Source organism: Heteronotia binoei, chromosome 3 (assembly GCF_032191835.1).
Source record: "Heteronotia binoei isolate CCM8104 ecotype False Entrance Well chromosome 3, APGP_CSIRO_Hbin_v1, whole genome shotgun sequence".
Taxonomy (NCBI): domain Eukaryota; kingdom Metazoa; phylum Chordata; class Lepidosauria; order Squamata; family Gekkonidae; genus Heteronotia; species Heteronotia binoei.
The window spans coordinates 192628608-192641020 of NC_083225.1; the positions used below are offsets into that span (position 1 = coordinate 192628608).

General features: G+C 50.3%; 1 protein-coding gene across 1 annotated transcript in view; it reads right to left on the reverse strand.

The window, feature by feature from the left end:
* Positions 1-9893, reverse strand: part of POLD3 (DNA polymerase delta 3, accessory subunit) — a 50169-nt gene extending 40276 nt beyond the window's left edge. The window contains exons 1-2 of the mRNA XM_060235213.1: positions 9648-9893; positions 6865-6920 (exon numbers count right to left, since the gene is read on the reverse strand). Coding sequence (XP_060091196.1) covers positions 6865-6920; positions 9648-9707 — 116 coding nt within the window. The 5' untranslated portion in view covers positions 9708-9893. The remainder of the gene's footprint in view (positions 1-6864; positions 6921-9647) is intronic.
* Positions 9894-12413: the final 2520 nt, after the last annotated feature.

Below are 12413 nucleotides of genomic sequence, written 5' to 3' on the forward strand. Positions count from 1 at the left end.
CGCCAAACGCGCAAACTCCATCCCACTTCTGTTTTACAACAGCTACGTTTACGGAACATCAGTAATTATACTTAACAAGGGTGAAAAACACCATGTGATCATTTCAGCTAGATTTTAAGTCCAGTACCGCTTTAGAAACCAACAAGATTTCAGGGAGTAAACTTCTGAGAATCAAAGTGCCCTTTGTCAGATAATATATCTGACGGAACTTTGAATCTCAAAATCTTATAGTCTCAAATCTTTGCCTCTCAGGTGCTGCTGGAATTAAATTTAGCTTTTCTACTACAGACCATCATGCCTGACCTATGAAACTAACATCCACTTGTTGACATTCCTCATATTAGCCTATTGATATTCCATAGAGAGCCATGGTTAAGAGCGTGGACTCTTATCCGGGAGAACCGGGTTTTGATTCCCCACTCCTCCACTTGCAGCTGCTGGAATGGCCTTGGGTCAGCCACAGCTCTCTTATCTGGGAGAACCGGGTTTGATTCCCCACTCCTCCACTTGCAGCTGCTGGAATGGCCTTGGGTCAGCCAGAGCTCTCTTATCTGGGAGAGCCAGGTTTGATTCCCCACTCCTCCACTTGCAGCTGCTGGAATGGCCTTGGGTCAGCCAGAGCTCTCTTATCTGGGAGAACCGGGTTTGATTCCCCACTCCTCCACTTGCACCTGCTGGAATGGCCTTGGGTCAGCCAGAGCTCTCTTATCTGGGAGAATCGGGTTTGTTTCCCCACTCCTCCACTTGCAGCTGCTGGAATGGCCTTGGGTCAGCCACAGCTCTCTTATCTGGGAGAACCGGGTTTGATTCCCCACTCCTCCACTTGCACCTGCTGGAATGGCCTTGGGTCAGCCAGAGCTCTCTTATCTGGGAGAACCGGGTTTGATTCCCCACTCCTCCACTTGCAGCTGCTGGAATGGCCTTGGGTCAGCCAGAGCTCTCTTATCTGGGAGAATCGGGTTTGTTTCCCCACTCCTCCACTTGCAGCTGCTGGAATGGCCTTGGGTCAGCCAGAGCTCTCTTATCTGGGAGAACCGGGTTTGATTCCCCACTCCTCCACTTGCAGCTGCTGGAATGGCCTTGGGTCAGCCACAGCTCTCTTATCTGGGAGAACCGGGTTTGATTCCCCACTCCTCCACTTGCACCTGCTGGAATGGCCTTGGGTCAGCCAGAGCTCTCTTATCTGGGAGGACCGGGTTTGATTCCCCACTCCTCCACTTGCACCTGCTGGAATGGCCTTGGGTCAGCCATAGCTCTCTTATCTGGGAGAATCGGGTTTGTTTCCCCACTCCTCCACTTGCAGCTGCTGGAATGGCCTTGGGTCAGCCAGAGCTCTCTTATCTGGGAGAACCGGGTTTGATTCCCCACTCCTCCACTTGCAGCTGCTGGAATAGCCTTGGGTCAGCCACAGCTCTCTTATCTGGGAGAACCGGGTTTGATTCCCCCCTCCTCCACTTGCACCTGCTGGAATGGCCTTGGGTCAGCCAGAGCTCTCTTACCTGGGAGAACCGGGTTTGATTCCCCACTCCTCCACTTGCACCTGCTGGAATGGCCTTAAGTCAGCCATAGCTCTCTTATCTGGGAGAACCGGGTTTGATTCCCCACTCCTCCACTTGCAGCTGCTGGGATGGCCTTGGGTCAGCCAGAGCTCTCTTATCTGGGAGAACCGGGTTTGATTCCCCTCTCCTCTACTTGCAGCTGCTGGGATGGCCTTGGGTCAGCCAGAGCTCTCTTATCTGGGAGAACCGGGTTTGATTCCCCACTCCTCCACTTGCACCTGCTGGAATGGCCTTGGGTCAGCCAGAGCTCTCTTATCTGGGAGAACCGGGTTTGATTCCCCCCTCCTCCACTTGCACCTGCTGGAATGGCCTTGGGTCAGCCAGAGCTCTCTTATGGGAAGAACTGGGTTTCATTCTCCTCTCCTCCACTTGTACCTGCTGGACTGGCCTTGGGTCAGCCATAGCTCTCTTATCTGGGAGAACCGGGTTTGATTCCCCACTCCTCCACTTGCAGCTGCTGGAATGGCCTTGGGTCAGCCTTAGCTCTCTTTCCTGGGAGAACCAGGTTTGATTCCCCACTCCTCCACCTGCAGCTGCTGGAATGGCCCTGGGTCAGCCAGAGCTCTCTTATCTGGGAGAACCGGGTTTGATTACCCACTCCTCCACTTGCATCTGCTGGAATGGCCTTGGGTCAGCCATAGCTCTCTTATCTGGGAGAACCGGGTTTGATTCCCCACTCCTCCACTTGCATCTGCTGGAATGGCCTTGGGTCAGCCATAGCTCTCTTATCTGGGAGAACCGGGTTTGATTCCCCATTCCTACACTTGCAGCTGCTGGATTGGCCTCGGGTCAGCCAGAGCTCTCTTATCTGGGAGAACCGGGTTTGATTCCCCACTCCTCCCCTTGCAGCTGCTGGAATGGCCTTGGGTCAGCCAGAACTCTCTTATCTGGGAGAACCGGGTTTGATTCCCCACTCCTCCACTTGCACCTGCTAGCATGACCTTGGGTCAGCCTTAGCTCTCTTTCCTGGGAGAACCAGGTTTGATTCCCCACCCCTCCACCTGCACCTGCTGGAATGGCCCTGGGTCAGCCAGAGCTCTCTTATCTGGGAGAAACGGGTTTGATTCCCCACTCCTCCACTTGCATCTGCTGGAATGGCCTTGGGTCAGCCATAGCTCTCTTATCTGGGAGAACCGGGTTTGATTCCCCCCTCCTCCACTCACAGCTGCTGGAATGGCCTTGGGTCAGCCAGAGCTCTCTTATCTGGGAGAACCGGGTTTGATTCCCCACTCCTCCACTTGCACCTGCTGGAATGGCCTTGGGTCAGCCAGAGCTCTCTTATCTGGGAGAACCGGGTTTGATTCCCCACTCCTCCACTTGCAGCTGCTGGAATGGCCTCGGGTCAGCCAGAGCTCTCTTATCTGGGAGAACCGGGTTTGATTCCCCACTCCTCCACTTGCAGCTGCTGGAATGGCCTTGGGTCAGCCAGAGCTCTCTTCTCTGGGAGAACCGGGTTTGATTCCCCACTCCTCCACTTGCAGCTGCTGGAATGGCCTTGGGTCAGCCAGAGCTCTCTTATCTGGGAGAACCGGGTTTGATTCCCCACTCCTCCACTTGCAGCTGCTGGAATGGCCTTGGGTCAGCCAGAGCTCTCTTATCTGGGAGAACCAGGTTTGATTCCCCTCCTCCTCCACTTGCAGCTGCTGGAATGGCCTTGGGTCAGCCAGAGCTCTCTTATCTGGGAGAACCGGGTTTGATTCCCCACTCCTCCACTTGCAGCTGCTGGAATGGCCTTGGGTCGGCCATAGCTCTTGCAGGAGTTGTCCTAGAAAGGGCAGCTTCTGGGAGAGCTCTCTCAGTCCCACTTGCCTCACAGGGTGTCTGTTGTGGGGGAAGGAGGTAAAGGAGATGTGAGCAGCTCTGAGTCTCTGATTCAGAGAGTAGATTGTGAGCAGCTCTGAGTCTCTGATTCAGAGAAAAGGGCGGGGTATAAATCTGCGGTCCTCTTCTTCTTCATCATATTAACCTATTTCTCTACCTCAGGCCAGACTAGAATTACCAAGAAGCGCCAAGGACAGAAACTTGGGGGCGGTATTTGTGAATTTCCTATATTGTGCAGGGGGTTGGACTAGATGACCCTGGAGGTCCCTTCCAACTCTGATTCTATTAATCTTCCAGTACACGTTTCACAAACAGCACCTGTGCATTCTTCTTTAAACAGAATCCCTTTTTGTACTTAGAACTTTATAGCAAAGAAGTCAGGCTACAAAGAGAACAATCAAGCATGTGCCAAATTCCAGGGCAGCCTTAATCGTGGAGAGCTTAGCCAACTGGTTTTGCCAGATCTGGGGGCAGTCAGCTTTACAGCATACCACAAAACTTAAAAATAGTAACAAAGAACACAGATTCAGAATCTACCTTTGGAAAACTATTAAAAAAACCTTGAAACAAAAAACCCCCACAACCGCCCACACTCTGAGACAAATGAACCTGGGGCATAGGCAGCTTTGAAACAGCCTCTCTTCCAAGAGGGCTGAATTCCCAAGAAGAAGATGATGATATTGGATTTATATCCCACCCTCCACTCCAAATCTCACAGTCTCAGAGCAGCTCACAATCTCCTTTACCTTCCTCCCCCACAACAGACACCCCGTGAGGTAGATGAAGTTATTGGATTTATATCCCGCCCTCCACTCCGAAGAGTCCCAGAGCAGCTCACAATCTCCTTTACCTTCTGCCCCACAACAGACACCCTGTGAGGTAGATGAAGATATTAGATTTATATCCCGTCCTCCACTTCGAAGAATTTCAGAGCGGCTCACACTCTTCTTTACCTTCCTCCCCCACAACAGACATCTTGTGCGGTGGGTGGGGCTGAGAAAGCTCTCACAGCAGCTGCCCTTTCAAGGACAGAGTCTCAGGGTGGCTCACAATCTCCTTTATCTTCCTCCCCCACAACGGACATCATGTGAGGTGGGTGGGGCTGAGAGGGCTCTCACAGCCACTGCCCTTCCAAGGACAGAGTCTCAGAGCGGCTCACAATCTCCTTTCCCTTCCTCCCCCACAACAGACACCCTGTGAGGTGGGTGGGGCTGAAAAGGTTCTCACAGCAGCTGCCCTTTCAAGGACAGAGTCTCAGAGCGGCTCACAATCTCCTTTACCTTCCTCCCCCACAACAGACACCCTGTGAGGTGGGTGCGGCTGAGAGAGCTCCATCAGAAGGACACCTCTGCCAGAGCTATGGCTGACCCAAGGCCATTCCAGCAGGTGCAAGTGGAGGAGTGGGGAATATAACCCAGTTCTCCCAGATAAGAGAGCTCTGGCTGACCCAAGGCCATTCCAGCAGCTGCAAGTGGAGGAGTGGGGAATCAAACCCGGTTCTCCCAGATAAGAGTCATCACACTTAACCACTACACCAAACTGACTGAGTCTGTTGTGGGGGAGGGAGGCTGGCTGGGGTTTTCTGTCTCTTCTGCCCCCTCCCCCAAAAAAAACCCCTTTCCCTTCCCTGTATGGATAACATTTCCCAATACACACAAATCCTCCCAAGCTGCTGGTTGGCTGTGTTTGCCAGAACTGCCTGAGAGGCTGCTTTTCCATAATTAGGTGAGCAAAGCACTGGTCAGCAAAGGGAGGGGGCAGAATGCCATAAAATCCTTTTCAAAAAATGTTCAGCTGGTCAAATGCAAATCTGAAGCACGGAACTTGCGGAACTGAGGCAGGAACGAGTCTGTCCTGGTTAAGTGAGCCTCAGAGAGCACTTCGATCAAGTACACAAAATCTCCTTACGATCCCCGGGCCACAAGAAGCACGGCTGGCCACTACCAGAGCAAGAGCTTTCTCAGTGGCAGCCCCTGCTATGCGGAACTCCCTCCCCGAAAACATCAGGGCCCAGCGGGACTGGCCCCAATTCCGCAGGGCCTGTAAGACAGAATTGTTTAAACTGGTGTTTAACGAATAATGGGGAGGCGACCCCTATTCCACCATCCCACAGCACTGACACCTGAACCATCTCAGTACAAATCCAGAGCACCAGATAACATCCTATAATATTATTATATGCAGCGCTCAATAAGAATAAAAACCCATCATAAGAACATAAGAGAAGCCCTGTTGGATCAGGCCAATGGTCCATCCAGTCCAACACTCTGTGTCACACAGTGGCCAAAAAAACCCAGGTGCCATCAGGAGGTCCATCAGTGGGGCCAGGACACTAGAAGCCCTACCACTGTTGCTCCCCCTTCAAGCACCAAGAAAACAGAGCATCACTGCCCCAGAATAAGTACATAAGAGAAGCGATGTTGGATTAGGCCAATGGCCCATCCAGTCCAACACTCTGTGTCACACAGTGGCCAATATATATATATACCTATACACACACACACTGATGGACCTCTGCTCCATATCTTTATCCAATCCCCTCTTGAAGCTGGCTATGCTTGTAGCTGCCACCACCTCCTGTGGCAGTGAATTCCACGTGTTAATCCCCCTTTGGGTGAAGAAGGAGTTCCTTTTATCCGTTTTAACCTGACTGCTCAGCAATTCCATTGAATGCCCACGAGTTCTTGTATTGTGAGAAAGGAAGAAAAGTACTTCTTTCTCTACTTTCTCCATCCTGTGCATAATCTTGTAAACCTCTCTTATGTCACCCCGCAGTCGACGTTTCTCCAAGTTAAAGAGCCCCAAGCGTTTTAACCTTTCTTCATAGGGAAAGCGTTCCAAACCTTTAATCATTCTAGTTGCCCTTTTCTGGACCATCTGGATCCTGGTGAGTGAACTTGGAACTGTATTGCATATTTTAAACCGTATGAACTGTTAAAACGTTTTAATGATTTTATTGTACTTTGATTTTAATATTCTGTTATTTTAACTGTTGCTAGCTTCCCTGAGCCCTTCAGGGGACAGCAGGATATAAATGCAATACAATAAAAAGAAATAAAAGAGTTACATTTTGGCCTGATGCTTAAAGGAAAGGCAAAGAAGTTCCAGCTAATCCTCAAGCATTCCAAAGGCGAGTAGCCCCCACTAAAAAAGCCCTGCTCTGATCGCCACTTGCCTCAGCTCTGGAGGTGGCAGCACTGGGAGCAAGACTTGGAAGAAGGATCTCAGCTGGTAGGCTGGACAGTATAGGAGGAGACAGACCTTCAACTACCCCTGCAACAAGTCAATGAGGGTCTTAAAGGTAAAAACCAGCAGTCCGAATTGTGCCCAGAAAGAGACAGCCAGCCAGCGTAGAGAGGTAATAAAGTCCCCGTCTCCAGCCCCTGAGAAAAAACTTGGCTGCCGTATCCTGGGACCAATGAAATTTCTCAGCAGTTTTTGTCAAAGGCAGCCTCTAATTTCATCCACCACAAACAGAACTTACTGCTTAGCTTGGTTGACGTGAACACCTAGTGTATAGCTCAGCCATTTGTAGGTCACCTATAAGAGAACATGAGAAACACCATGTTGGATCAGTTCAGTGGCCCACCTAACCCATCGCTCTGTGTCACACAGTGGCCAAAAAGACCAGGTGCCATCAGAAGGTTCGTCTGCGGCGCCAGGACACCAGAAGCCCTCCCACTGTTGCCCCCCTCAAGCACCAAGAATACAGAGCATCACTGCCCCAAAGAGTTCCATCAATACCCTGTGGCTAAGAGCCACTTATAGACCTGTGCTCCATATGCTTATCCAATCCCCTCTTGAAGCCGTCTATGCTTGTACCTGCCGCCACCTCTTGTGGCAGTGAATTCCAGGTGTTAATCACCGTTTGAGTGAAGAAGGACTTCCTTTCATCTGTTCTAAGCCAACTGCTCAGCAATTTCATTGAATGTCCACAAGTTCTTGTATTGTGAGAAAGGGAGAAAAGTACTTCTTTCTCTACCCTCTCTATACCATGCATAATCTTGTAAACCTCTCTCATGTCACCCCGCAGTCGACGTTTCTCCAAGCTAAAGAGCCTTAAGCGTTTTAACCTTGAACATATATATGAACATATGAAGCTGCCTTATACTGAATCAGACCTTTGGTCCATCAAAGTCAGTATTGTCTTCTCAGACTGGCAGCGGCTCTCCAGGGTCTCAAGCTGAAGTTTTTCACACCTATTTGCCTGGACCCTTTTTTGGAGATGCCAGGGATTGAACCTGGGACCTTCTGCTTCCCAAGCAGATGCTCCACCACTGAGCCACCGTCCCTCCCCTAAGAGAACCTTTCTTCAAAGGGAAAGTGTTCCAACTCTTTTAATTATTTTAGTTGCCCTTTTCTGGACTTTTCCCCATGCTATAGTATCTTTTTTGAGGTGTGGTGACCAGAATTGTACACAGAACTCCAAATTAGGCCACACCATCAATTTATACAGGGACATTATGATACCGGCTGATTTGTTTTCAATTCCCTTCCTAATAATTCCCAGCATGGCGTTGGCCTTTTTTATTGCAATCGCACACTGTCTCAACATTTTCAGTGAGTTATCTACCATGACCCCAAGATCTCTCTCTTGGTAAGTCTCCTCAAGTTCACACCCCATCGACTGACTATTAGTGTGAATTTTGTGCGCTTTCAGAATTGTGGTTATAATAAGTAGTAATAATCAGCAATTTGGAAAATATTACAATTGTGTATTGCATTGCTTTTGTTACACGGTTTTCTCCAGGGCTTCTCCAGGATTTGAAGAAAAATGGAATACAGCGTCCCATTGCTCCATAGTTTCAGAGCTGGTGCCTGTTTGAAGTTAGTTGAGACTATATGCCCTGGGATAAAATGATGCGAGATTACTTTAGTGTTATATGGAAGAGGTTGTTGATACTGATTAATGGTGAAGTTGTATGAATTGCGGTTCGTGGATTATCTGATTTGAAGGAAAATGGAGTAGAAGAAGATAGAAGATATATCTAGCCCTCCACTCCAAATCTAAGAGTCTCCAAGCGGCTCACAATCTCCTTTATCTTCCTCCCCCACAACAGACACCCTGTGAGGTAGACAGAGCTGAGAAGGCTCTTTCACGGCATCTGCCCTTTCAAGGACAACCTCTGCCAGAGCTCTGGCTGACCCAAGGCCATTCCAGCAGGTGCAAGTGGAGGAGTGGGGAATCAAACCCGATTCTCCCAGATAACAGAGTTCTGGCTGACCCAAGGCCATTCCAGCAGCTGCAAGTGGAGGAGTGGGGAATCAAACCCAGTTCTCCCAGATAAAAGAGCTCTGGCTGACCCAAGGCCATTCCAGCAGGTGCAAATGGAGGAGTGGGGAATCAAACCCGGTTCTCCCAGATAAGAGTCCACACACTTAACCACTACGCCAAACCGGCTCTCGTTGTAGAGATTCCCATTGCTTGAAGATTCGTCGAAGCAACAGCAACAAGTCGACGCCCTGCACTTTGGTGCTCTACAGCTTTCCGTGTTTGCACTCTTGGAAACTAATTTGTGTCTATCGTGTAACTGTGTGTTCTCACCTGTAATTATACTGTTAATACAGCCTTAGTAATTTTTGGTCACTGATGTTGACCCACCTGGGGCCTGGCAGCCCTAATGCCTCCTGTCCCCCTTTGCCCTCCTTCCTTCTTCCTGAGCCTCCTAGACGACCTCCCTCAGCGCTAGGGTTGCCAAGTCCAGTTGAAGAACTTCCTGGAGACTTTGGGGGTGGAGCCAACTGCGAGGTAGTGACAAGCGTAATTTGAACTCTAAAGGGAGTTTCCGCCATCCCACTTAAAGGGACCGCACGCCTTTTGTATGCCTCCCCTCCCTTGGAAATAATGGATAGGGGCACCTTCTTTGGGGGCGCGTAGAATTGGACCCCCTGCTCCAATCGTTTTGAAACTTGGGAGGTATTTTGGGGGGAGGCATGGGATGCTATGCTGCAAATTTGGTGCCTCTACCTCCAAAAACAGGCCCCCCGAGAGCCCCACGGATCAATTTTCCATTATTCCCCATGGGAATCGATCTCCATAGGGAATCATGGGGTGCCCAGCAGACATTCCCCTCCCGCTTTCTGACGCCCCTGAAGCGGGAGGAGGGCCTCCAGACCGGGAGATCCCCTGCCCCCACCTGGGGATTGGCAACCCTGCTGCCTCCCCTCCCCCTTTGCCCTCTGCACATGCGCAGAGAAGCTCCCGCTCGCCTTTTCGGCCCCCTCCCCGAGTCACCGGCTCCTGCCTTCCCGCCCAGGCCCACTCACGACTCGGTTCTGGTCCGTGACGAACTCGTCGATGTTTTCCAGGTAAAGCTCGTCCTCCATGGCGGGCGAAGCGAGGCCTTCCTCCTCCTCTCGCCTCAGCGCCCCGAAAAACCCGCCGCCGCCATGGCAACCGCAGTGCCTTGCGCGCGCTCTACGGCAGCCGCGCGGAGCCACTCCGTCTCCACGGCAACGGTGCGCCTCGCCTCCCACTTCGGCACTCCTGCTCTACGGCAAGCGCTCTGGGACACGCCCGATCTCCAGCTTCGTTGCCAAGAGCCTTCCGCAGCCGTTAGCCCCGCCCACGCCCTGCTGGGATTGGTGGGATGCGCTGAGGAGCAGGGAACAGCCGCCAAAGGAACGGGGGAGGAGGCGGTGCCAACCTCCAGGTGGGGCCTGGAGGTCTCCCGGAACCACACTTGTTCTTTTGATGACAATTCTCTAAGTCTTTAGGGGTTGCCAATCCCCAGGTTGGGAAATGTCCATGCACACAGGAAACCACCGCAGATGGATTGAACAACACAGATTGCTGGCGAAAAAGTCTTAAAGATCACTTTAAATCCTTTGCAAACCATATTCTATTCTGTTCATAGAACACATCAAAAGAGCATAAACCTTTGTCAAAGTTCTTAAAGTTACAGTCCCACGCACTTGCCATTTGTGTATCTTGCAGTCATCACTCCACGATTTACACATCCAGCGCGACATCCAGTTGCCAACTTTTCTTCTCTGATGGGTGGTGCTGTCAGGTAGCACTTGTAGACTGTAAATTAGCTGTATTCCTTTCACAAAACAGGCGATCTGTTTTTTGAAAGAAATACAGCTACTTTATTTATGGAGAGGGACGGTGGCTCAGTGGTAGAGCATCTGCTTGGGAAGCAGAAGGTCCCAGGTTCAATCCCAGGTTCAATCCCAGGTTCAATCCCTGGCATCTCCAAAAAAGGGTCCAGGCAAAATAGGTGTGAAAAACCTCAGCTTGAGACCCTGGAGAGCCGCTGCCAGTCTGAAGACAATTCTGAAGACAATTCTGACTTTGATGGACCGAGGGTCTGATTCAGTATAAGGCAGCTTCATATGTTTATTTAAATCGTGATGACTGCAGGATACACTATTGTAGAAGAAGAAGAAGAAGAAGAAGAAGAAGAAGAAGAAGAAGAAGAAGAAGAAGAAGAAGAAGAAGAAGAAGAAGAAGAAGATGATGATGATATTGGATTTATATCCCGCCCTCCACTCCGAAGAGTCTCAGAGCGGCTCACAATCTCCTTTCCCTTCCTCCCCCACAACAGACACCCTGTGAGGTAGATGAAGATATTGGATTTATATCCCGCCCTCCACTCCGAAGAGTCTCAGAGCGGCTCACAATCTCCTTTCCCTTCCTCCCCCACAACAGTCACCCTGTGAGGTGGGTGGGGCTGGAGAGGGCTCTCACACAGCTGCCCTTTCAAGGACAACCTCTGCTAGAGCTATGGCTGACCCAAGGCCATGCTAGCAGGTGCAAGTGGAGGAGTGGGGAATCAAACCTGGTTCTCCCAGATAAGAGTCCGCACACTTAACCACTACACCAAACTTGCTCTCCACACTATTGTAAGTGCATAGGACTGTAACTTTAAGAACTTTGACAAGGGTTTATGTTCTAAATGCAATGATATGAAAAATGTATATCAGGGGTGGCCAACGGTAGCTCTCCAGATGTTTTTTTGCCTACAACTCCCATCAGCCCCAGTCATTGGCCATGCTGGCTGCGGCTGATGGAAGTTGTAGGCAAAAAAAATCCGCAGAGCTACTGTTGGCCACCCCTGAATCGTATGTGATATACGAGAAGCATAACACGTTCTTTTGATGTGTTCTATGAATATAATATACTCAAAGACTTTGGCCACCCAATGAGAAGGGAGCACTCCCTGGAGAAGACCCTGATGCTGGGAAAGACAGAAGGCAACAGAAGAAGGGGACGGCAAATGAGGAGCTGGCTGGACAGCGTTACTGATGTAACCAACACGAATTTCAGCAGACTTCAGAGGATGGTAGAAGACGGGACCACCTGGCATGAGTGTCCATGGGGTTGCAAAGAGTCGGACTCGACTGTGCGACTGAACAACAAAAATGAATGTAATAGAATTTGGTTTGCAAAGGATTTAAATGGTCTTTAAGACTTTTTCTGTGTTATTCAGCCCCAGGTGGGAGCAAGGGATCCCCCAGTTTGGAGGGCCCCCCCCCCACTTCAGGGCCATCAGAAAGGGGGGGAGGAATGTCTGCTGGGCACTCCACTATCCCCTATGAACACCGATTCCCATAGGGTATAATGGTGAATTGATCTGCGGGTATCTGGGGCTCTGGAGAGGCTGCTTTTTGAGATAAAGGCACCCAATTTGCAGCATAGCATCCAATGCTTCTCCTCAAAACATCCTCAAAGTTTCAAAAAGATTTGACCAGGCGGTCCAATTCTATGAGCCCCCAAAGAAGGTACCCTTCTCCATTATTTTCAATGGCGGGAAGACAGTCAAAAGGTGTGCTGTCTCTTTAAATGTGATGTCCAGAACTCCCTTTGGGGTTCAGTTGTTCTTTTCACAACCTTGCTCCTGGCTGCACCCCTAAAGTCCCCAGATATTTTTGACGATTGCCTTCGCCTCCACAAACTGGGTGAGTGGGCGACAATAGGGTTGCCAAGTCCAACGAGAAATATCTGGGGACTTTGGGGGTGGGCCCTGGAGACTTTGTTATAGAGATGTGGTTTGCTAGGTGTTGTACTTTGTTTATAGAAAACATGAA